Source organism: Dipodomys ordii, unplaced genomic scaffold (assembly GCF_000151885.1).
Source record: "Dipodomys ordii isolate 6190 unplaced genomic scaffold, Dord_2.0 Scaffold62, whole genome shotgun sequence".
In the NCBI taxonomy this organism is placed as follows: Eukaryota; Metazoa; Chordata; class Mammalia; order Rodentia; family Heteromyidae; genus Dipodomys; species Dipodomys ordii.
This window is the reverse complement of record NW_012267278.1, coordinates 57,833-79,263: the sequence shown is the minus strand read 5'-3', so window position 1 is coordinate 79,263 and position 21,431 is coordinate 57,833. Positions and strand designations below refer to the sequence as shown.

At 44.4% G+C, this 21,431-nt stretch overlaps 2 protein-coding genes across 2 annotated transcripts in view; both read left to right on the top strand.

The window, feature by feature from the left end:
• The window catches only part of LOC105990042 (sodium-dependent glucose transporter 1-like), a gene marked incomplete at its 3' end in the record, with an annotated part of 66,588 nt that overhangs the window by 31,801 nt on the left and 13,356 nt on the right, over positions 1–21,431 (top strand). The window lies entirely within an intron of this gene.
• LOC105990101 (sodium-dependent glucose transporter 1-like) lies at positions 1,901–17,046 on the top strand. Its single transcript, XM_013022417.1, has 5 exons — positions 1,901–2,157; positions 10,271–10,439; positions 12,304–12,420; positions 14,064–15,008; positions 16,826–17,046. The coding sequence occupies exons 1-5, from the start codon at positions 2,107–2,109 to the stop codon at positions 16,828–16,830; spliced, it is 1,287 nt and encodes a 428-aa protein (XP_012877871.1). The 5' UTR covers positions 1,901–2,106; the 3' UTR covers positions 16,831–17,046.

The window sequence follows — 21,431 nt, the reverse complement described above, 5'->3', positions numbered from 1 at the left end:
CTGCTTGCAGACACTCTGAGCCTGCTGCATGCCATTGGACCTTCCAGGCTTTTATGTGAAATCTGGGTGGAAGCCTCTGAATGCCCCACAACTCTTTCACTGTGAATGTCTGCAGAATCAGCATCCTGAGGACAGTGCTGTGTCTGTTGAGCCGTATTGTCATGGAGCTACACCTGGAACATTTGGACCATGGCTGCGGCAGCCTCTGAGTGTCTTGGCAGATAGACACCAGGAAACCCAAACACAGGATTCTGGGAGGAACAAATAGTGTCAAAGGTTTGATGCTGTCTAGGATTCTAGTTTGTTTTCTCTTCCAATTAAAATATTAAAGAGCAGGAATGTGTTTAAAGAATGAGGAGCAGGTGTTTTTGAAAGCAAAACAACAACAACAATAACAACCACAAAGAATAAGTGAATGAAATGGCAAAATGAAGTCCTTGTAAAAGGAAGGATCCTAGAACCTAGAATGCCCAGTCTCTCTGGATGCTATTATATGCAGAGTCCTTTACCTCCTACCATCTGAGGGAGGGCTCCTGTCTGATTGGTCGAGGGGTGGACTTATGCTGCATGAGGCTCCTGATTGGTCCTTTTATCTCTCAAGCATCTTGCTGAGTTGCCCACCCTTCTGTGAAGGGCTCATGTGTGTGCTGAACCCCCTCTCCCCCATATCTGTCTTGTTGAGTCATCTGCCTCATTTTTGTAGCCATGTTGATGATTTCTCTTGTACCCCATTGTTGGTCCTCCATTTCTAAAATTTCCATTTCTATTAGCTGATTATCTGTGGACTAATAAAGCTGTCCCTTTAATAGTGTTCTCTGACTTTGGTAGCTTTAGTGACAATATGGATGGATCTTTGCAGTGCTGGACGTGATCTTGTCATGGGGTTGGAAGTGGTGGCTGACTCACCACACAATCTAGGTCTTTCCCAACCTATCACACCTCGTGTTCTCTCAGCGCATTCATTGCTGCACACCTGTCCATTTTGGTGAATGGCATTTTCACACTCACTTGCTTTAGGATCACCAACTGCAAGAACGGCTTCATTGTGAGGACAAGCACACTATGTGTTGTCTTTACAACCTGTAGTTTAAATGAATGTTACTCAAATCAATATCTCCTGCTCTTGCGGATTAAGGGTCTTGGTCTACATGTGAATAGCTTAGTGGTAGAACATTGCAAAAGTAAAGCTTCTCATCATTTTCTGCTACAGCCTGCAACTTGTACTACCTCACTAGCGTTTGGAACTCCTTGGAGAACTGGCCGGAATTTGGTGGTCTCCTGGGACATCCTTGGCTGATATTTGGGTACTTTTCATTTCATATGGAATTTTACTGTGTCCATCTAGCCACAGGGAGAGGAGGAAATGCTGAACTACTCCACAAATGCACACTAACTCCTGCTTGCGACTTGGCCCCAGCTGTTTCTCTGCTGCCTGTCAAATCTTGGAATTGGCTGCGGTGAGCATGGGCTGCATGCAGAGACCCTTGGTCCATCCCAGCACGGTGGAGAGTCCGCAGAGGGAGCTGCGCCCAGGAGGCCTCTGGTGACGCTGAGAGGCGCAGGCGGAGCTCTGGCAGGGTCCTCTTGTGGTGGGCTTAGAGACCCCAGAACCGTGGGGCAGAGGGTGTCAGCCCAGAGGTTGCAGCTGTTCCGAGGCTGCATTTACAGTTACCACCACGTGGCGGCGCCCGCCCGCGGGTCTCTGTGGACTCCCCTAGGAGAGATGCTGCAGGCAACTGAGTTTCCTCACCCTTGGAGACAGGCCCTGGATGAGGAAAGGCCAACCACCATCTGTAGGACCTGTGCCAAGTGGAGCAGAGCGTGTCTGCAGCCTGCAAGACGTGCGCAGTCCTAAGTCTCAACTCCCGGGCCCTGACCTAGGACCGTCCATGTGGGGAGGTGGCACCCAGAGGCCTCTGCGGCTGGAGGGACCAGTGCTCAGAGCCCGGGATCCCCAGGCAGCAAAAGGCCGCCAGGCTGGAGCTGGAAGCCGACCTCGGTGGGCCGGGGGCTGCCGGGCAGCGGCTCCTCCAGGCCCAGGCCCCTGCCCAGAAAGAGCCCGTGGCAGTGGCGGTGTCCCGGAGGCCGAGTGGCCGTGCAGGGAGCATGCTGCGCTGGTTCACCACCGTGATCCTGTGTCTGGCCTTCCTGGGGATGGTGAGAGCTGGGCTGCGCCCAGGCTGGGTTCTAGCAGGGGTCCTGCAGGGCTGTGCTCTCCCCCTGGAGTCCTGCTTCTCCCTACTTGAGCACTGAGTAACCACTCATCTGCTTGGCCTCAGTGTCCTCGTCCAACCTTGGGGTACAATGCCAATCGTGGAGGGTGGAGTATGAAATTGAGTGTCCTACTATGTGTTTCAACTGTCTTAAACTTTTGTAAGACTACTTTAGGTCCTGGCCCAGACACAAGAGAGGTTTCTTGGATCTCTAGCCCCTGCCCAAATTGTTACAGAGAAAAGTGCTTTTCTGGGGTTTCCTCTTTTTGTAAGGTCTGGCTGCTTAACTTTGCAGACAGAATGGAAATCAAGAGGAAAATGACATTTCCAGATTCTGTGTCTGGCTCAGTGGTAAAGTTAGGCACCTGTCTTCTACTCTGCCCTAATTCTAATCAACCCTTCAGTTTTTCTTATAAGAAATATAAAAATAGTGGAGTATAGTTAAGGTGATGTACACCTTTTGCCACTGCCTTGGGTAGCTTCCATTTCTGCCTTTGACAATTGCGATCTGGGGGTGTGGGAAGATGAACCCCTGCAAGTCACTCCTGGTCACTTAAGCATTTCAGAGACTCAGAGGCAGGATTGCTGCAAAGCTTTGTCATTGCAGGGAGGGAGAAGGTCTAAGGAAGAAGTCACTGCTGGTGATTGGTGAGTTCCCACTCACTGTGCCCCACACTTGTAAATCTTAAGAAGACATGGAGTGATTTGAATACAGCCAAGGCCCTAACTTTGTAGTGTACTAAGTGCTTGCTGTGCACCTGTGTACTGGTCCTGGTCCTTAGTTGTGCCTGTTCTTGTTGAGCTGGGTAAGGGCTCGGGGGTCGGGGTGGCTTGCCTTTGGAGCAGCAGTGCAGTTACAGCCAAGTATTCTCGAAAAGTAGACAACGGGAAACCATTTTTCTTAAAGGGTTCAAGGAAATAGCCCTGAAAGGCAACTGTAACCCTTAGTTTTTGCTAACCTCCATTATAAAGTTAAGCAAGTCAATTTTTTTGAAGGGTGGGGTCCAGTCTTGGGGCCTGAACTCTGGGTCTGGAGTTGTCCTCAGCTCTTCAGCTTAAGAATAGTGCTCTACCACTTGAGACACAGCGCCACTTCAGGCTTTTTTTCTTTTGGCTTATGTGGTGCGGAAGAGTCGAACCCAGGGCCTCATGAATGCAAGGCAAGCGCTCTACCACTGAGCCACCTTCCCAGCCCTAATCAAGTCATTTTTAAAATCACGTTCTTTGCACAAAGAAATGTTTGAGGATTTAGGTGTTGGGAAACACCTGAACAGCAACTGTTTGCCAAGCTCCGTCAGGGAGCCTGTGCAGGTGATGTCTATTGGCAGAGCAAGAGAGTGACATGGGAATGAATTGCTGGTTTTAGTGAATTTGCCTCTTTTGCACATTTCTGGCACCTTGCAGGCTGGGATGGGCTGCACTTTGGACTGCACAGCTACTTGATCTGCTAACATTCTCTCTGGTCCAAGTTTGATCATATTTTAAGGTGGTTACAGATCCCTGTATACACAGGCAGCTGTAGGTCAAATTTAACAATTCCCTCTTTTGTTAGCTGTTCATGTTAATGGAAATTGACAAGAATGTTGATAGAAAGTTCAAGTGACTGAAACCTTGAGCCCTGGCAGCAATTTCTGTCACCACATGACCATGGCCAGCTTGGCTTAATTATGGAATTTGCTATTTATTGTTGTTCTTGTTTATGCTGGTACTAGAGCTTGAACTCAGGGCATTAAACTCCTCCCTGGTGTTTTTGCTCATGTGCTCTACCACCTGAGCCACATCTCCAATGCAGCAATTTGCTGATTAATTAGAGATAAGGGTCCTGGATTTCTCTGCCCAGGCTGGCTTCAAACCTTGAGCTTCTGGGTCTCAGCATCTCTGACTATCTCTGATTACAGTTATGAGTCACCACTGGCTAGCGCCTGGAATTTACAATTTACAACGACAGAGTTGCTTTATGATTCCTTATGCTTGCTTCATGTTTCTGTTGATCATTTGATGAACAGGAATGGCTGCTTAGGACATTCATGACTCATGAGGGAATATATCAGGGAGTTTATTATTATGACTGTCAGGAAGATATATCCAGAAGCCAAATTACTCTTTATAACAAGTATCTCTATGAACAAACTGACTAAAATGAAATGATCTAATATCCCCTTAATAAAGAAAGTAGAACAGTATTCAAGCACTAGTGGTCATTATTTTTGTTCAGAGAATGATATGATTAAAGCTCATAATTGTATTTGAAACTGCCTGACATGAAAAAAAATGTAATCGAAGCCAGACCAAATGGCTCATGCCTGTATTTCTGCCTATTCAGAGGTAGGGATCTGAAGATTGTGGTTCAAAGCCAGCTGGAACAGACAAATCTGAGAGATTCTTATCTCCAAGAGCTGTGGCCTAAGTAGTAGATCTTCAACATTGAGCAGAAAAGTTAAGGATCAGCCCCTATGCTCTGCGTTCAATTCCCCAGTACCAGCACCAACAAGGAAAAGAAGAAGTCAACCATTTTTGTAATTAGCCCAGTAACACCAGTCACAGGGACCTGGAGACTCATTAAAGGAAGATTGGAAATCTAGATGAAGAGGAGTAAAAAACCTTGCTGTCTACCATTCCAGATGCCTTCTAACCACCAGTCAGCAGCTCACAGGCATGGGTGTGTTCTTCTCCTCTGAGGAGTCTCTGCAGTGGATGGGGTGGTAGTGTCTTAAAAAACAAGAGTCATGGAAGTCGCACTTTGGCTCAAGCTGTAGAGCACTGGCCTTGAGCTGAAGAGTGCAGGGATAGTGCCCAGGCCCAAGTTCAAGCCCCGGAATCAAAAAAAAAAAAATAAGGAAAAGAAACAAGAGTCATCAGCCATCTTTTCCTCTGTGTGTGCTTGGGTTGGAATCCAGGGCCTACTGTATATACTAAGTATGTGTCTGCCCATTGAACTACACCCCAGCCTGTCAGCCACCTGTTCAACTCCTCCTTTGACCTCTTTGACCACATTGGAAAGTTAAGCACTCAGTATTCTTCAGCCCCTCACATGAGCCCACACAGGCAAGGAGGAGCTGTAAAGCTGAGTGCTGTTCCTCCACGGTATTGTGAAACATCCTTGTTTTCTCTTGCCTTTTAGAGTATGGCTCCTACTCTTTGAGCCCTAGGGAGGTCTGCTTAACCACCACATCCAAAGTGTTCTCCAACATAGAGGTTAGCTTTGAATTCCATGTGAGTGTGGCACTGAGCTGCTGCCAAGAGCCAGTGACTAAGAACCCTATGAACAATGTTCCTCCCTGAAACTTACCTTCATCTCCTGCAGAGAGAGTGCACATTTTTTATGTTGACAGCTTTACTCTCTGAGTACAAGAAGTGCATGGTCAGGGTAAAGATACAGAGGAAGGAGACAGCCAGGCAAAGAGTAATATTTGACCAGGCCAGAAGGCTGAACTGAGGGCTGGACGAGACCTCCAGCTGGTGGCCCTAATGCAGAAGTCAAATTTGTCTATAAATCTGTATACCTCCTGAGCAACATCCAGGAGAAAATTACTTTTTAAATCATCCCCTATACCACACTTTCCACTTCATGATGCGTAACCTCATTTAGTGGAATGAACCTTACTGCTTCTGGATTTAAAGTGATATTATAAAAGTTTAGTTTACTAAGTAATCCCCACTTTTTGTTGTTGTTGTTGTTTTTATGCTATTACTGGGGCTTGAACTCAAGGCCTGGTCACTGTCCCTGAGCTTTTGTGTTTAGTGTTCAAGCTAGTGCTCTACTACTTGAGATACAGCTCTACTCGTTGATTCTTTCTTTCTTTTCTTTTCTCTCTCTCTCTCTCTCTCTCTCTCTATTTCTTCCTTCCTTCCTTCCTTCTTCCTTTTCTTTGCTGGTTATTTGGAGATAAATATCTCATAGGCTTTCCTTCCCTTGGCTGGCTTCAAACCACTATTCTCAGATCTCAAATCTCCTTAGTAGTCGTAGCTAGAATTATAGTCATGAGCTACTGGTCCCTGACTGAATATCTTAACAAAGTCAGTGGTAGTTGACTTAGCATGACAATCTGAAAATCTTTTCCTTTGTACTTAATTAATTCTTGCTTTTCCTAATGTTTGGTTAAAGATCAGCTTAATGTTTATGAGGCATTTCGTTTCATCATCAAATCTCTGAAAAGTCTTACCCAGTCTGATGGAAGAATCTTAAAGTTGTCAAAACTCTGTAGTTGCTGGACATTGGTGGCTCTTTCTTGTAATCCTAGCTACTTAGGAGGCTGAGATCTGAGGATGGCTGTTCAAAGCCAGCCCAGGCAGGAAAGTCTGTGAGGCTTTTATTTCCAATTAGCCACTGGAAAACAGGAAGTGGAACTCTGGCTCAGGTGTTAGAGTGCTAGCCTTGAGCTGAAGAGCTCAGAGACATTGCCCAGGCCCAGAGTTTAAGCCCCACAACCAACAACAACAACAAAAAGAACCCTGTAGTTCATGGTCTTTTTTATGAATATCCTTGAACACCAAACTCAGGATTATACAATGCTCTTATCCATCCGGACTTTGTCCTGTTCTTTCCTCTTCTCATTTGAGAACACCAGTCTTTCTACTTTAGAACAAGAATTAGTCCCTTTACTCTTAATCAAATACCTTCATAGCTTATAGTATTACCAAAATCACCTTCCACATTCCTGTATAGTTGCGTTCAGAGCTCCCCCTTCCTATTTCTAGTGACATCAGTTTCTTCTATTAATTTAAAACCTTAATCTTTGGTGATGCCAATTTCAAGTGTACACTAGCAAACAAGCCCTGGGGAATGCCACACTGGTAATGTGCAGAGGACAGATCTCTGGATCAGAGCTGCTCAAGGCCAGGGAAATTCCTTAGTGTGCCACACACGTGCACTAACACTTCCAAATAGCATTAGGCTCTGGAACGACCAACTGTAGAAGAAGAAAAATTTTATTAGTGTACTCTCAGGTCTTGATAGATTGGTTTATATGGCCATAAGAATTAAAGTATAAATTGGGTGGGCACTGCTTGCTCACACTTGTAATGCTAGCTACTCATGGGGCTGAGATCTGAGGGTCACTGTTCAAAGCCAGCCCAGGCCTGGGCATCCATGAGATGCTTATCTCCACTTACCCCCAAAAGCTGGAAGTGGCACTGTGGCTCAAAGAGGGAGAGTGTTAGTTTTAAGCACAAAAACTCAGGGACAGTGCCAGGCCAGAGTTCAAGCCCCAGGAAGAAAGAAAAAAAAAGTAGAAGAAGAAAAACCAAAAGATGAGTTGCACCGATTTCCCTCAGTCCCAACTTTTAATTCCTGATAAGAATAATAAAACATTGTACTCTAGGAATAACATCTTTTTACATCTACTTAATTCACTTGATCTCTAATATTTATTTTGGATCATTTATAAAGAGCAGATCTTGAACAGCTAGTCATCATCAATTATTCTTGCTGATACATTTGGTATAATGGAGTTAAAACAAGCGTACTTTATCAGGAACATTTCTGGTTGTATTACATCTTGTGGAGACATGCCTTTTAATAGTAAGCTAATATATTTTTATTAACCAAAGACTACCCAAGGCAAATAAATTTGAAATTAATATAGGTGGTGGTGCTGCTGGTTGTGGTGGGTCTTTTACTTCTCTGCCTCCTGCTCCTCCTCCTCCTTCTCTTCTTCTTCTTCTTCTTCTTCTTCTTCTTCTTCTTCTTCTGCTTCTGCTTCTGCTTCTGCTTCTGCTTCTGCTTCTGCTTCTGCTTCGTATTTTTTTTGGACTTTTTCTTTTTAGTTACTGGGAATCTAACCCAGGATGTGGCACTTGATAGAGAAGTGCTTTGCCACTGAACTACATCCCAGCCCTTTAAATTTTCTTTTTGAGAGAGAGAATTCCTCAGTTATATAAGCATTTCTATTTTCCTTTCTTTGAGGCATTTGTAATCAGGGGGACAGGAGGCCTGCTGGCCTGTGGGAAGCCATCAGGATCTATCTCTTCCCCTAGCTGAGCCCCAGCTCCTCAGTCCCGCCTTGCCCTTTGGCCTGGCTGGCTGAGACTTAGGGTTATCTCGCTCAGTTCCCTCTCAGTGCTCTTCACAGGCCCTCCATCTAAGGACCTGATCCATCTAAAGACCCCTCAGCTCCCCTGGGACCCACATCTTCTCCCACAAGGGTTGGTGATCTCTCTCCTTCTCTAAGGTTTTCAGGTCTGTGTGTGCAGAATAAGGCTACCCTGTGTTTCTAGACACACACCTATTCTGGGTCCATAATTTTTGTGAGTCAAGTTAGCAGGAGCCTGAGCAAGTGGGCGCCTTAGATTTGGAGGAATCTATTTTCATAGGGGGTCTCTGACTGGATAAGAGCCAGTTGATCATCAAATTCAGTGTGATCCTGGATTTAGTTCAGCCCCAGAGAGCTCAAAACCCAAATTTGTGACACTCCAATGGAAGAGATTGCTCTCTCATGACCCCCAGGTGCCCTGAGAGACTGGCAGGCACAAGAGGCCCTGGTTGGTCCATTCTAAATATTCCATCGCTGGTTCTCCTGGGAGTCTCTGGAGGGTAACTTCAGTCCTCATAGCCAATGTCAGTCTTCCAAGGAATAATTAGCCAGGGTGGGTGGCTCACACTTATAACCCTAGCTATTCTGAAAGCTGGTATCTGAGGATGGAAGAAGCCAGCCCTTGAAGGAAGTCTGTGAGAATCTTATCTTCAATGAACAACTGAAAAGATGCAAGTTGAGCTGTGGCTCATGGTAGAGAGCTAACCTAGAGAGAAAAAGCTCAGGGATGATGGGCCTAGGCCCTGAGTTGAAACAGCTGAAGGGAAGAGAAGGGGAAGAGGAGGGAGGAAGAAAGAAAGGAGGAAGAAAGGACAGTAGGGCGTGTGGTGTGCTGAGAATTTAAAAATGACCTCAAGAATAGCTTTATTGTCATAAAGTTAATGAAACATTATGCAATACACATGTGATAAATAAACACATAAATTCATTTATTTTGATTTTTGCATTGCTAGATTGAATACAGGAACTCAGGCAAGGTGGGCAGATGCTATATCACTGACTGACATTCCCAGGCAGCTACTTACTAACTTTCAATACACTCTTTTCTTCTTTTTCTTCCTCTTCTTCTTCCTCTTATTTCTCCTCCTCCTTCCAGTCTTGAAATTGTTGTATAAAATTCCTATTTTCAAAGTAGTCTTTCAAGGTAATATTCAAATAGTGAACTAACTACAACAAAATGCTACTAGAAATAAAACAGTTTTGAAACAGGCAGAGGTTTTTTTTGTTTTGTTTTTGGAGTCTGTGTTTTGCTATTTTAGTCCAGGGAGGCCTTGAACTTGTGATCATCCTGCTGCCTAAGCAATGGAATTCAGGCATGCACCACCACAACCTGATGAAATTAAAAATTTTGATGAGAAGGAAAGCAGTTGGAGTCTACAGCTCTGGTGATGACAGGAGTGTCACTGTATGTGTTTTTCTTCCTGTGGGCTCTTACAAGTAGGGAATCCTCCGGAGTCACTCAGGACACTCAAGAGACAAGGAGATTTAGTCCAGTCAATTCACTTCTGCACAGAAGGGTGCATAGGCACTCTACCCAGAGTTAGGCAGGTAGACCCAGCCCCCTTGGTTTTTATGCTAATACAAAGAGTGGTGCCCTCCCTCCTACCAATAGGAGTCCAGCTCACATTCTGTTTGTGATTGGCTGATTTAAAGAAGCTAGACAGCATTCTGTCAGTGGAAAGATCCCACTTGGGAACTTGTTGTCAACAAGCCCCAAAGGGATGTTCTTTAAGTCCTAAGTAAGTACTCCTACCACTGACACAGCTGGCTGGTGACAAACAACACAGGTGACAGTTGCCTCTTGAATTCTAGAAGCAAACAATTCCAGCAACTATAAGAACAAGGAAATATAAGTACAAAAGGGTGACTGATTATGAGATGGAGACACTTTAGTGTCACAGGGTCTTGACTTCATTCTCTACTTTGCTTTGTATCATCTGCCCATTTTTCTGTAATGGATGTGAACTAGATGCATATTGTTTTGATAAGCAAACATTTTTGGCTTTTTTTTTTTTAATATTTCAGGGAATAGCTACTTCTATACTGGGACCCACGTTTCAAGATCTGGCCACTAACGTGAACCGCAATATCAGCAGTCTTTCTGAAATATTTGTGGGTCGTGCTCTAGGATATATGTGTGGCTCTTTGATCGGAGGAGTTCTTTTGGACTGTATGAATCAGTTTTTACTTCTGGGTAAGGAAACAATGATCTTTGTTTCTTTGTACCTGTCAGTGAATTTACAACTTCATATTTACAATAAGAAAACTTGTTGACAACTGAAATGAATGGTATTTCAGGGTCCTCCTCAGAAGCCAGGTCTTTCTCCGTGGCTCTCACCTTGGCAGCCACAGGGCATCTGGGCTGGGCCACCCGGAGCCTTGCTTAGCCCTCAGATGTGCTGATGGCAGTCCTGAGCCTCCCGACCTCCAGGGGAACTGAGGCACCATGTCACACACTTGTCCCAAAGCTCTGCACATCGGGTGTAGGGCAGGTCTCTAGGGCTACCTGGAGCCAGATGAGCTGTGGGAATGTGGCCAGGCTCTCTGGACTCCGGGTTGACAGTGTGGGGCAGTAGATGGTGACAAACTGACACAGGCCGCACATTTGTCTCCATGTTAGTGATGAGCCCAGAGCGCTATGCTGCAGCCTGTGGTGACTAGCATCGCTTTTTATTTTGTTTTATTTTAATTTAATTTTGTCAGTCATGAGGCCTGAACTCTGGGCCTGGGCGCTGTCCCTCAGCTCTTCTGCTCAAGGCTAGCACTCTACCACTTGAGCCATAGCTCCACTTCTAGCTTTTTCTGCTTATGTGGTGCTGAGGAATCAAACCCAGGGCCTCATGCATACAAGGCAAGCACTCTACCCCTGAGCCACCTCCAAGCCCCTGGCATCTCTTTTTAGCATGCTGTGGTTTGAACAGGGCCATGGGTTTCAAGGAAATCTGGATCCATCTGACAAAGCACCTTTGGAAGCAAGGAGAATAATCTACATTTACTGATAATTAAATAAAGTATCCTTCTTATTTCTAAAGTAGCTTTCAAAGATATGCACACGTGTGTGTGTGTGTGTGTGTGTGTGTGTGTGTGTGTAATGTTTTTGTCATCTTGATAATCCCACTCAGAGCCCCCATATGCTCCCTAAGAGGTCTATCACTGAATTACATCTCCAGCATAATAGTAAATGTGCCTTGAATTGCTTCACTATTTGCCAAAACAATTTATTCTGATTTACTAAACACTATTATATTAGTTGTACCATATTTAAAAGTCCCTTTTGGTTCTTTGTTTTCCAGTCTTTGGGCTTGAACTCATGACTATGATCCTCAGATTTTAGCCTCCTGTGTAGCTAGGATTACAGGCCTGAGTCACTAATGACTGGCTCTTTTGGGTTCTTAAATGTAAACTATTTAAGTAAATAAATTGTCTCTTCTGTGATAAAGATTTGCTTAGTGGTATCATATATAGATTTAATACTACACAAAGATCTTAAAATATTTTAATGATATGACCACTTAGAGTTAACTTGAACTTACTTTGTGTTTTGGAAGCTTTTTAAAAAAATTATTTTATTATTTAGAGGTGTGACTTTCTTCATCCATTAATCGTTACGCCTTAACTCAGTTTGCTCATGACATATTGAATACATAATTAATAGTCTAAATATACATCAAGCAGAAAAAAATAACAGCTTTAATTCTAAGCTGTCATTACCCTAAAAGAAAAGCTGCTTTCATGAATCTCTTGGAAGCTTTAATGATATGGGCTTGACTCATTACCCTGGAGGAATGCTGGTTTAATTCATTAATTAGCACCATTATTAGCTATTAATTTATTTTGCCATTCCTGGGCCTGAACTCAGTTACTGGGCATTATCCCTAATCTTCTTGTACTCAAGGCTAGCACTCTACCCCTTGAGCCATGGTGCCACTTTGAGATTTTTCTGTTTATGTGGTACTGTGAAATCAAACCCAGGGCTTCATGCATGCTATGCAAGCCACTAAGCCACATTCCCAGCCCAAATGCTGCTTTTATAGCTGACGTTTGACTCTCCTTTGCAGGGCTGTCCATGTGGGTCATGACTGTGAGTACTTATCTTATTCCATTTTGCAAGACTGCACTGTTGCTGATTGTCATGATGTCTGCCATGGGTGTCTCATTTGGTGTTCTGGATACAGGTTAGTGGAATTTTGAACATCGTTGAAAGCTCTGAAAGATTGTTCATTTAAAATATTGTAAGTTGCTGATGGCTCATGCCCATAATCCTAACTTCTCCGGAGGTTAAGATCTGAGGAACATAGTTCAAAATCAGCACAGTAAAGTCTGTGAGATTCTTATCTCCAATTAGCCAGCAAAAAGCTGGAAGTTGGAAGTGTGGTTCAGATGGTAGAGTGACAGCCTTGAGCAAAAAAGTTAAACAACTGTGTGTACATCCTGATTTCAAGTCCCAGCACTAGTACAAAATAAAAATAGTACATAAAAATAAAATAAAGTAAAATAAAAATCCAATCACTCTACCTATGGGTAATTAAACAAAGGTGATCAATCTATCATTTTGAGATCAATCTTTATCATTGTGGTATAAGAGACAATGATGGAACTGGACACCCGTGGCTCACGCCTATAATCTTAGCTAGTCAGGAGGCTGAGATCTGAGGATCATGGTTCAAAGCCAGCCCAGGTAGGAAAGTCCATGAGACTCTTATCTCTCACTAACCACCGGAAAACGGGAAGTGGTGCTGTGGCTCAATTGGTAGAGCACTTACCTTTAGCTGAATTGCTCAGGGACAGCGCCCAGGCCCAGAGGTCAAGCCCCACCACTGACCAAAAAAAAAAAAAAGAGAGAGAGTGAGAGAGATAATGATGGTTTGATAGCTGAAATAAATGTGGAACCACTATTTGGCTGTACAAGCATAGAGACAGCCACCTGGTTTTAAGCTTAGAGACTCCTGGCACAACTTTCCTATTTCTTTTCTACTCTTTTTTGTTTTACCATCTAAAGTTCCTATTCTCCACCCATCTTCAAAATGTGACTAAATGACACATGTGATAGCTCTTTATCCTTTAATTCTACCCTCCTTGCATGCTCATTGTCAGACTATGGACATATTTTATCTTTCAGATTTTGTTTGACTATAAAATTCCAGGGGGAAATATTTGCATATCTGAAATCTAAGTACAGAAAACTTGATATTCTAGTCTGTTATGAGTTCAACAGATTCCTGTAATCAAGTCCTGCCAGGATAGTTTGAATCTGCCTTTTACATAAAATATAAACTCTTCAATGGCCTACCCATATGACACCCTTTGATGATTTGCTCACTATTTAATTTGCCTGGCAAATATGTATAAGTCTTTAAAATATACAAGTAGATATAATAATATTAGTCTCCAATGTGGAATTGACAGTACTTTTGTTTATTTACTTTTTGTTCTTGTTTGTTTGCACTCAAGGTATGGGCACTGTCCCTGAGCTTCTTTGCTAAAGGCTAGTATTCTGTCATTTTGAGCCACAGCTTCACTTCCTGTTTTCTAGTGGTTTGTTGGACTCTCACTGACTTTCCTGCTGGGGCTGCCTACAAATCCATAACCTTCAGATCTGAGCCTCCTGAGTAGCTAGGATTAGCGGTGTGAGCCACCAGCATCTGATCAGAGTTGGAACTGTTTTATAACAAGCCTTAGTACTGAGCCTGGCTGTAAGAACTTTGTTGTCTGGGGGTGGGGGTGGTGGCTTAGGGCTGCTGAGACACAGAAGTTACTCAGGGCCAGTGTTACTAAGTTCTGTGTATAACTTAAAACTTTCTCTGTGTCTCTTTGCTAGGTGGGAAAGTGATCATCTTGGCTCTTTGGGGGGACAAGAGCCCCAGCCACATGCAGGCCTTACAGTTCAATTTTGCCCTGGGTGCCTTCCTGGCACCCCTGCTGGCTAAACTGGCGCTGGGCCCCACAGAGTCTGCTGACAACCACACAGAAACCGACTTTCTCCCTGCAGCCCTCAATGCCTCTTCTGAAGCCGCCTCAGACCCTCTACTCGCAGCTCCCCATGACATGAACTTACTGTGGGCTTATGCTTCCTTAGGCACTTACATTCTTGTAGTTTCTCTCCATTTCTTTGCTCTGTTCTGCATGAAAAGCTCTAGGCAGGGAAAATCAACAGCATCTGCTCAGCAATCTCGAAGAGCTCAATACCACAAGACCCTTCTCTGTCTGCTTTTTCTGTTGTCCTTCTTCTACGTTGGGGCTCAGGTGACATACACTTCTTACCTTTTCTCCTTTGTCACCACCCATGTTGGCATGGAGGAGGGAGAGGCAGCTGGCTTGAACTCCATCTTCTGGGGGACCTTCACAGCCTGCAGGGGCCTGGCAATGCTTTTTGCTAGGTGTTTAAGCCCTGCCACTATGATTGTGTTGAGCAACATTGGCAGCCTGGCCTCCTGTTTGTTTCTGGTGCTTTTTGACAGGAGCCCCCTTTGTCTCTGGATAGCAACCTCGGTTTATGGGGCCTCCATGGCCACCCCATATCCCAGTGTTTTTCCTTGGATGCAACAGTACACCACCATCAGTGGCAAATCTGCTGCATTTATTATGATTGGTGCTGCCTTGGGACTAATGGCTATTCCTGCATTAACCGGAGTTCTTCAAGGACAATATCCAGTTCTACCAGTAGTTCTGTATGCCTGTTTTGGGTCTGCAATTTTCACTGCTGTTTTATTTCCTATGATGTATAAAGTAGCTACCTTGCCTCTGCGAAAAGGAAACAGAAAAGGTGAGTGTTCTGGACTATGAAGACAAGAATGAAAATATGATTCAGAAAAATAAAATGAAATTGTTTCATTCCCTCCCCCCTTCATTGCTTCCTTGCTTCCTTCTTCCCTTCCTCTCTTCCTCCTTTTCTCCCATCCTCCTTCCCTCCCTTCCTTCATTCCTTCCTCTTTTCCTTCCTCCCTTCTTTCTTTCCACCTCCCTCCCTCCTTTCATTTATTTCTCTGTCTGTCTCTCTGTCTTTGTCTCTCTCTGTCTCTCTATCTCTCTGCCTCTCTCTCTCTTTGTCTCTCTCTCTCTGTCTTTTTCAGTACTGGTTTGAATCCAAGGACTCCCTAAATCCTCCCCCTAATCTAAGAGTTCAGCTCACAAATGGCTTTTGAACTGGTTGAAATGAGTGGAACAATGAGGCCTTATGTAATGCAGACATCTAGTCATATGTTGATGGCCCCACAGTGAGATTGCAGACCAATTCCTCTTCAGTGCATTGGTGAATGCATCCATTTCAGTTAATGCTGGTCCTCTGCCACAAAGCTCCAGGATAAAAGGGAACAACATAATACTCAGAGTAGATAGGTAATTCCTGATTTTCAAAAATTAACATAATTGTATTGTTATTGTTAAGTTGTTAGGCCAGAGCAGAGCATAAGCAGATTTTCAGCACACTTGGGGATCAGATTTTCTAGGTTGAGCTGGGCACTGGTGGTTCATGACTGTCATCCTAGTTACTCAGGAGGCTGAGATCTAAGGATTGTGCTTTAAAGCCAGCCAGGGAAAGAAAGTCCATGAGACATTTTGTTTTTTTTGGGTCTGGTCCTGGGGCCTGAACTCTGGCCTGCGCACTGTCCCTCAGCTTTTCAGCCCAAGGCATGTGCTCTACCACTGAGCCACCTTCCCAGCCCCCCATGAAACATTTTGTTGTTGTTGTTGTTGTATTTCAAAAGGCTTGAACTCTGTGCCTGGGCACTGTCTTCAGGCCAAGGCAAGCACTCTAACTTGAGCCACAGTATCAGTTCCAGTTTTCTGGTGTTTTATTGGAGATAAGACTCTCACAGACTTTCCTGTCCAGGCTGGTGTTGAACTGAGATCCTCAGATCTCAGCCCCCTTAGGAGCTAGGATTAGGGGAATAAGCCACCGCCCCCCCTACTCTGCCAACACCCCAACACCCCTGCCGACCAGGCTTCCTGAGACTCTTATCTCCACTTAGACAGCAGAAAACTGGAAGTAGGGCTGTGGCTCAAAGTAGTAGAGCAATAGATTTGAGAAAAAGAGCTCAAGGAAAGCATTCAGGCCTTGAGTTCAGGCCCCATGAGAAAAAAACATTTTCTCGGTCCATTTAGAGCTCATGGTAAAAAGGTTCAAAATGCTCTGAATCCAGAGCATTTTTTAAATATACCATGTTTACATGCAGTAGGAGTTTGTTCTGAGGCTCATATTTGGTAAGAGCTTGATTAAGTGGATGTTCCATGATCTCCCCCTTTCAGAGTGGTTTTCAGGCATTTGAGTTTCTTGTTGTTTCTTAATTTGAGACAGAGTTTGGTTATCTTTCCCACCTTGGTCTGGAATTCACTATGTATTTCAATTGAGTCTCAAACTTGTGATCCTCCTGTTCTCAGCCTCCTTTCTGCTGAGCTAGACTTTTGTTTTTCAGAAGTTGGGTAGTATTCTGATTTAGGAGAAACAACACAAACCTGTGAAACAGTTTGCTGACCAAATTGTCAAGCTTCCACACTGGGCTTGAACAGTAGGGAGGGCAGTTCTAGGAAAGGGCATCCTTGGAAAGCTCACATGCTTTGCTTAATGCTTTTCTTTCTCTGTAGGCTGAACCAGAGGATGCTAATCTGTCTTTTGAGTATTTCTGCTCTATGAAGAGGACACCGTGCAGTGCCAAAGAGAACTGGCTTCAAAACAAGACTCAGCTTTCCAGCAACACAGATGCACTTAACAAAGACCTCACCTGTGACTCAAGAACTGATTTCTAAATTGAAAATCTCTCATTTTCATAGTTTCTCTGAGATATCCTCTAGGAATTAATGTGATTGCCAGTTCCTTCTTCATGTCAACTGAGTAGGGAAAGAGAAACAAAGAGCTTTAGGAATTTGCTAGTGATTATTAATATGCTCTAATTCAATGTATATAATGTTTATCGTGTTATTTGTGATTTTCTCAATAAGGGTCTGTTAAAATGCTGCATTTCATGATACAGTCACATTCTAAGTCCTCTGAACTCAGGGTGTGTCCTATAATAAATCTACCTTTACCAGCTTGGCACGGGTGTCTGGGCGTTGCCAGTTGCTAGTTGGCTCCACCGCCAGCCTCGGCGGAGTCCCAAGTCCGAAGTCCAGCTTTGCCAGGCCCTGCCTGCGTCCAGCTCCTGGGGGAGTGGTTATCTGGAGGGACGTCTGGGCCGGAGGGACGGGAGTTCGGTCCCGTGGGCAGCTCGAGCGTTCTGCGGGGTGGCCAAGGTGGAGCTGGAAGCGGACTTCCGTGGGGCCGGGCCTGCGGGGCAGCGGCCGCACCAGTCCAAGGCCTGGGCAGAGAATGCCACGAAGAGGGAGACGTTGGAGGGCTCCGGGCGGAGCAGCCGCGGCCAGCGCCCGCTTTGCTGGTTCACCACCGCGGCCCTGTATCTGGCCTTCCTGGGGCTGTTGAGAGCTGAGGCTGCGACCCCCGAGAGCGGAGAGCAGAGAGCTGGGCGCGAGCCGGTGTCTTCCCTGCGCTAACGCTTGACTGCTCCCTTCACCTCCTGCGCACGGGCATCCACTCTGTCTAACACGGGGCATAATTCTGATCAGGAAGGGTTACAACCCACTGCGAAGTTGATTTTCCTGATGTGTTCCAACTGCAGCAAACTCTCCTCGGTGCTGGATGGAGGCACAAGATACGAAGCGCTCCGCCTCCAACTTACAAACACAAGCCTGCCTTTTGTGGGATTTCTTTATGGCGATCTGGCTAAAAATGAGGCCAACTGCTAAATTTTGCAGCTAGGGAAATAATGTGCAAAAGGAAAGTGACTCCTGAATCTGATTAATCTCGCTACCCACAAGACAGTTTTACTTCCCAACTTTATTTTTTATAAAGGTGATGGACAGAGGTCTGGTGGTAGTTTCATCTGTCAAGTAATGAGCACATTTCTTTTTGGACAATGCTAACTCTTCTTCCAATCTCAGTCTGTCTCACAGTGCACGTTTAACCACCTCTTCAGCTTTTGGTAGCACAATGGACAAGGGTAGACTTGCCTTTTGCCAACTCCCTAAACTACACCTGCATTGTTTGTTAAAAGCTCACTCTTATCACTTGGTGATTATGATCCTTGGATATAGAAGCTGGAGTCTTGGGGAGAAAAATCACTTCTGGTCATTGAGCATCTCTGGAGTCTGAGGCAGAATTCTTTGTTAGAATGTTTTGATGGAGGTACAGAGAAGAGGAAAGAAGTCTGTGTAGGTGCTTGGTGGGGCTGGCACTTGTATGCCGGCTCTTGGAAGTCCTTAGAAGACATGACACAGTGGAGCCAGAACTCTGACTTTATCCTATACTAAGTGCTTACTGTGTGCCTGTGCCTACACTTGCTCCACAGTCTTGTCCTGTTCCTTCTAGGGCTGGGGGCGCCTATCTTTGGAGCAGCAGTACAGTCAGAAACAGTTACACTTCACAGGTGAATTGGAAATGATTTTTCCATAAAGGATTCAAAAAATTTTCTGTGAAAGCCATCTAGTAGCTCTTATTTAATTTTGCGGGGAGCGGGTCTGGTCCTGCGGCCTGAACTCGGCCTGGGTGATGTCCCTCAGCTCTTCAGCTCAAGACTAGTACTCTACCACTTGAGCCACAGTGCCACTTCCAGCTTTTTTTTCTTTTTGCTTATGTGGTGCTGGGGAATCAAACGCAGGGCCTCAGGCATGCAAGGCAAGTGATCTACCACTGAGCCACCTTCCCAGCCTCGAATTAAATTTTTTAATAAGGCAAATTATCAGTTTCTTTGCACAAAAATAAGGTTTAGATGGTAGACAACACTTGAACTAACAACTATTCACTCAAGAGTCTTCTCACACAGTGCCTATGGACAACAAAAAGGTGACATAGAGAAACTGTAAGTTTGCCGCCTTTGCGCATTTCTGGGCAGCATGCAGCCTGGGATGAGATGGCTGCCTGACTGCTCAGCTCCTTCTTCGCAGAATATTCCCAGGCTGCAGTTTGTTGACATAAGGTGGTTACAGACCCCTGTATTCACAGGCCTGTGAGGCAGCTTTAGGCTATCAATGATAGTGCCCCTTTTGGTCAGCTTTAATTTTGACTAAAACCTTAAGCATTGACAGCATTTTCATTGGAATAACTGATCCATTTTGCTTCAATATGAAATGCATAGTTTGTAATGGCAAAGCAGCTGAGTAATTCCTTATGCTTTCTACACGTGTCTGTTGGCCATTTGATACACAAAAGTGTGGCTGCATTCACTTTTCCTGTCTTGAGGGCATTCAGGGCATTCAGGCACATCAGGGAGACCAGTATGACAGTCAACAGAATATAGCCAGAAGCTAAAGTACACTTTTTTATATGTGTCTTCAAGAACCAAATATGCTGGGCAGTGGTGGCTCATGCCTGTAACCCTAGTTACACAGGAAGCTGAGATCGTGGTTGAAAGCCAGCCCAGACAGGAAAGTCCATGAGAATCGTATCTCCAATAAACCACCAGAAGGCCAGAAGTGGAACTGTGGCTCAAGTGCTAGAATGATTGCCTTGAGCTGAAGAGCTGAGGAACAGTGCCCAGACCCAGACTTAAAAAAAAAGACAGATCAAATGGTGTAAGTCCACATATTAAAGAAGGTCAACAGTATTCTAGCACTAGTAGTCGTTATTCCTGTTCAGGGCATGATGTGATTAATAATCATTGTTGGCTGCAAGAGACATCCAGTGTTGTAGTTTGCCTTGTAACAAAGCCATAGGAACCTGAGGACCCACTAAACATGAAAATCAGAAAACCTTTAAGTAGCCAAGGTTTACTGTCCATCATTCAGGATGTCTGCAAACCAACATTTTGGAGTCGAGAATAGAGAATGATATTGGATTCTATCTAGGGATTCAACTGAGGGCTTTCTGCTAAACACATGTTCTACCAAGTGATCTATTCCAGCCCTTTAGCTAAATTGTGTAGGAGTGAAATCAAGGGTGTGATAGGCACAACATTGGATTTTGTTTTCAGCACCACACACAAACCTCAACTTGGACAGAACTAATGCTAAATTTTGTCCCAGGTTAATTGGTATCAGTTACCATTAATATTCTCACCTGCCTTCCAGAGAGTTGGTTTAACAGTTCTGAGCTGGGAGGTCTAATGGGCTACAAGATTTAAATTTCCCCACCTTACAGGTTAGCGTCAAAGTCCATATAAGTAGCATCCCACTTACTGGCAAGGGTGAGTGCCAAGAACCTATTAGAAACTTTCCTTAGGGGAAACTACTTTATGTCTACCTATGTAAAGGCTTATTTGGAGTATTGAATGCTTTGGCCTCTGGTTATATGAAATAAGGAAACTTGGAGGGAAAAATCTATTCATAAGATAGGAGAGAACCACACTATGGGTAGCATGCAAAGCAATCAGGATGTTGAACCAAGGGAACAGATGGTAGAATGAGTGCAGTCTTTGGAACTGGAATAGATCATCTCCCAGTCATGACTGCAGAAGCAATTTATTACCAATAAATCTGTAAACTTCTAAAAAAGATGTAATGAGAATCTCACTTTAAACCCTTAATAGCATCCTGTAAGGATTCATAACCTTATTTACTGAAAAAGACCTTACTGGATTTGGTCCTGTGACAAATGACTAACTTCTTTACCCACACAGATATTTCCTAGCTCTTATGCATTCACATTTCACTGAAGAAATCACTAGGTAGGGTTTATCTCACCCCCTTTTTATTGTGGTGGTACTAGAGCTTAATCTCAGAGCCTGGTTCTCACACTTGGCTCTTTCACTAATGGCTGGTGCTCTACCATATGCCCTATGACTCCAGGCATTTTTGCTGCGTAATTGAAGATGAGGTTTTGTAGACTTCTCTGTGTAGGCTAGTTTGAACTGAGATCCTCGGATCTCAACCACCTGAGTAGCTACAATTTCAGGTGTGAGCCACTGGTGCCCAGCTTTCAGGTATGTTTCTTCTAGTTGACACTGACTTGTTTACTAGCAGTGTAAGAAACTAGCAGTGATGTCTAGAATATCAGAAGCACTGTCCTCCCTGTGAGACTTCAAGGTGCCTTAATGAGAACATGAAGTAGCCCTGGCAGGATTGGAATTGTTTCTGGATTTGGAGGTGTTCACTCACACATCCAACAACTTCTTTGTTTCCTTTACTACAGCCTTCTCTTTGGCCAAAGCCATCTGAATAGGTCGTGCCAAATATTTTCCTATAAATGGTGGGGGGGGGGATG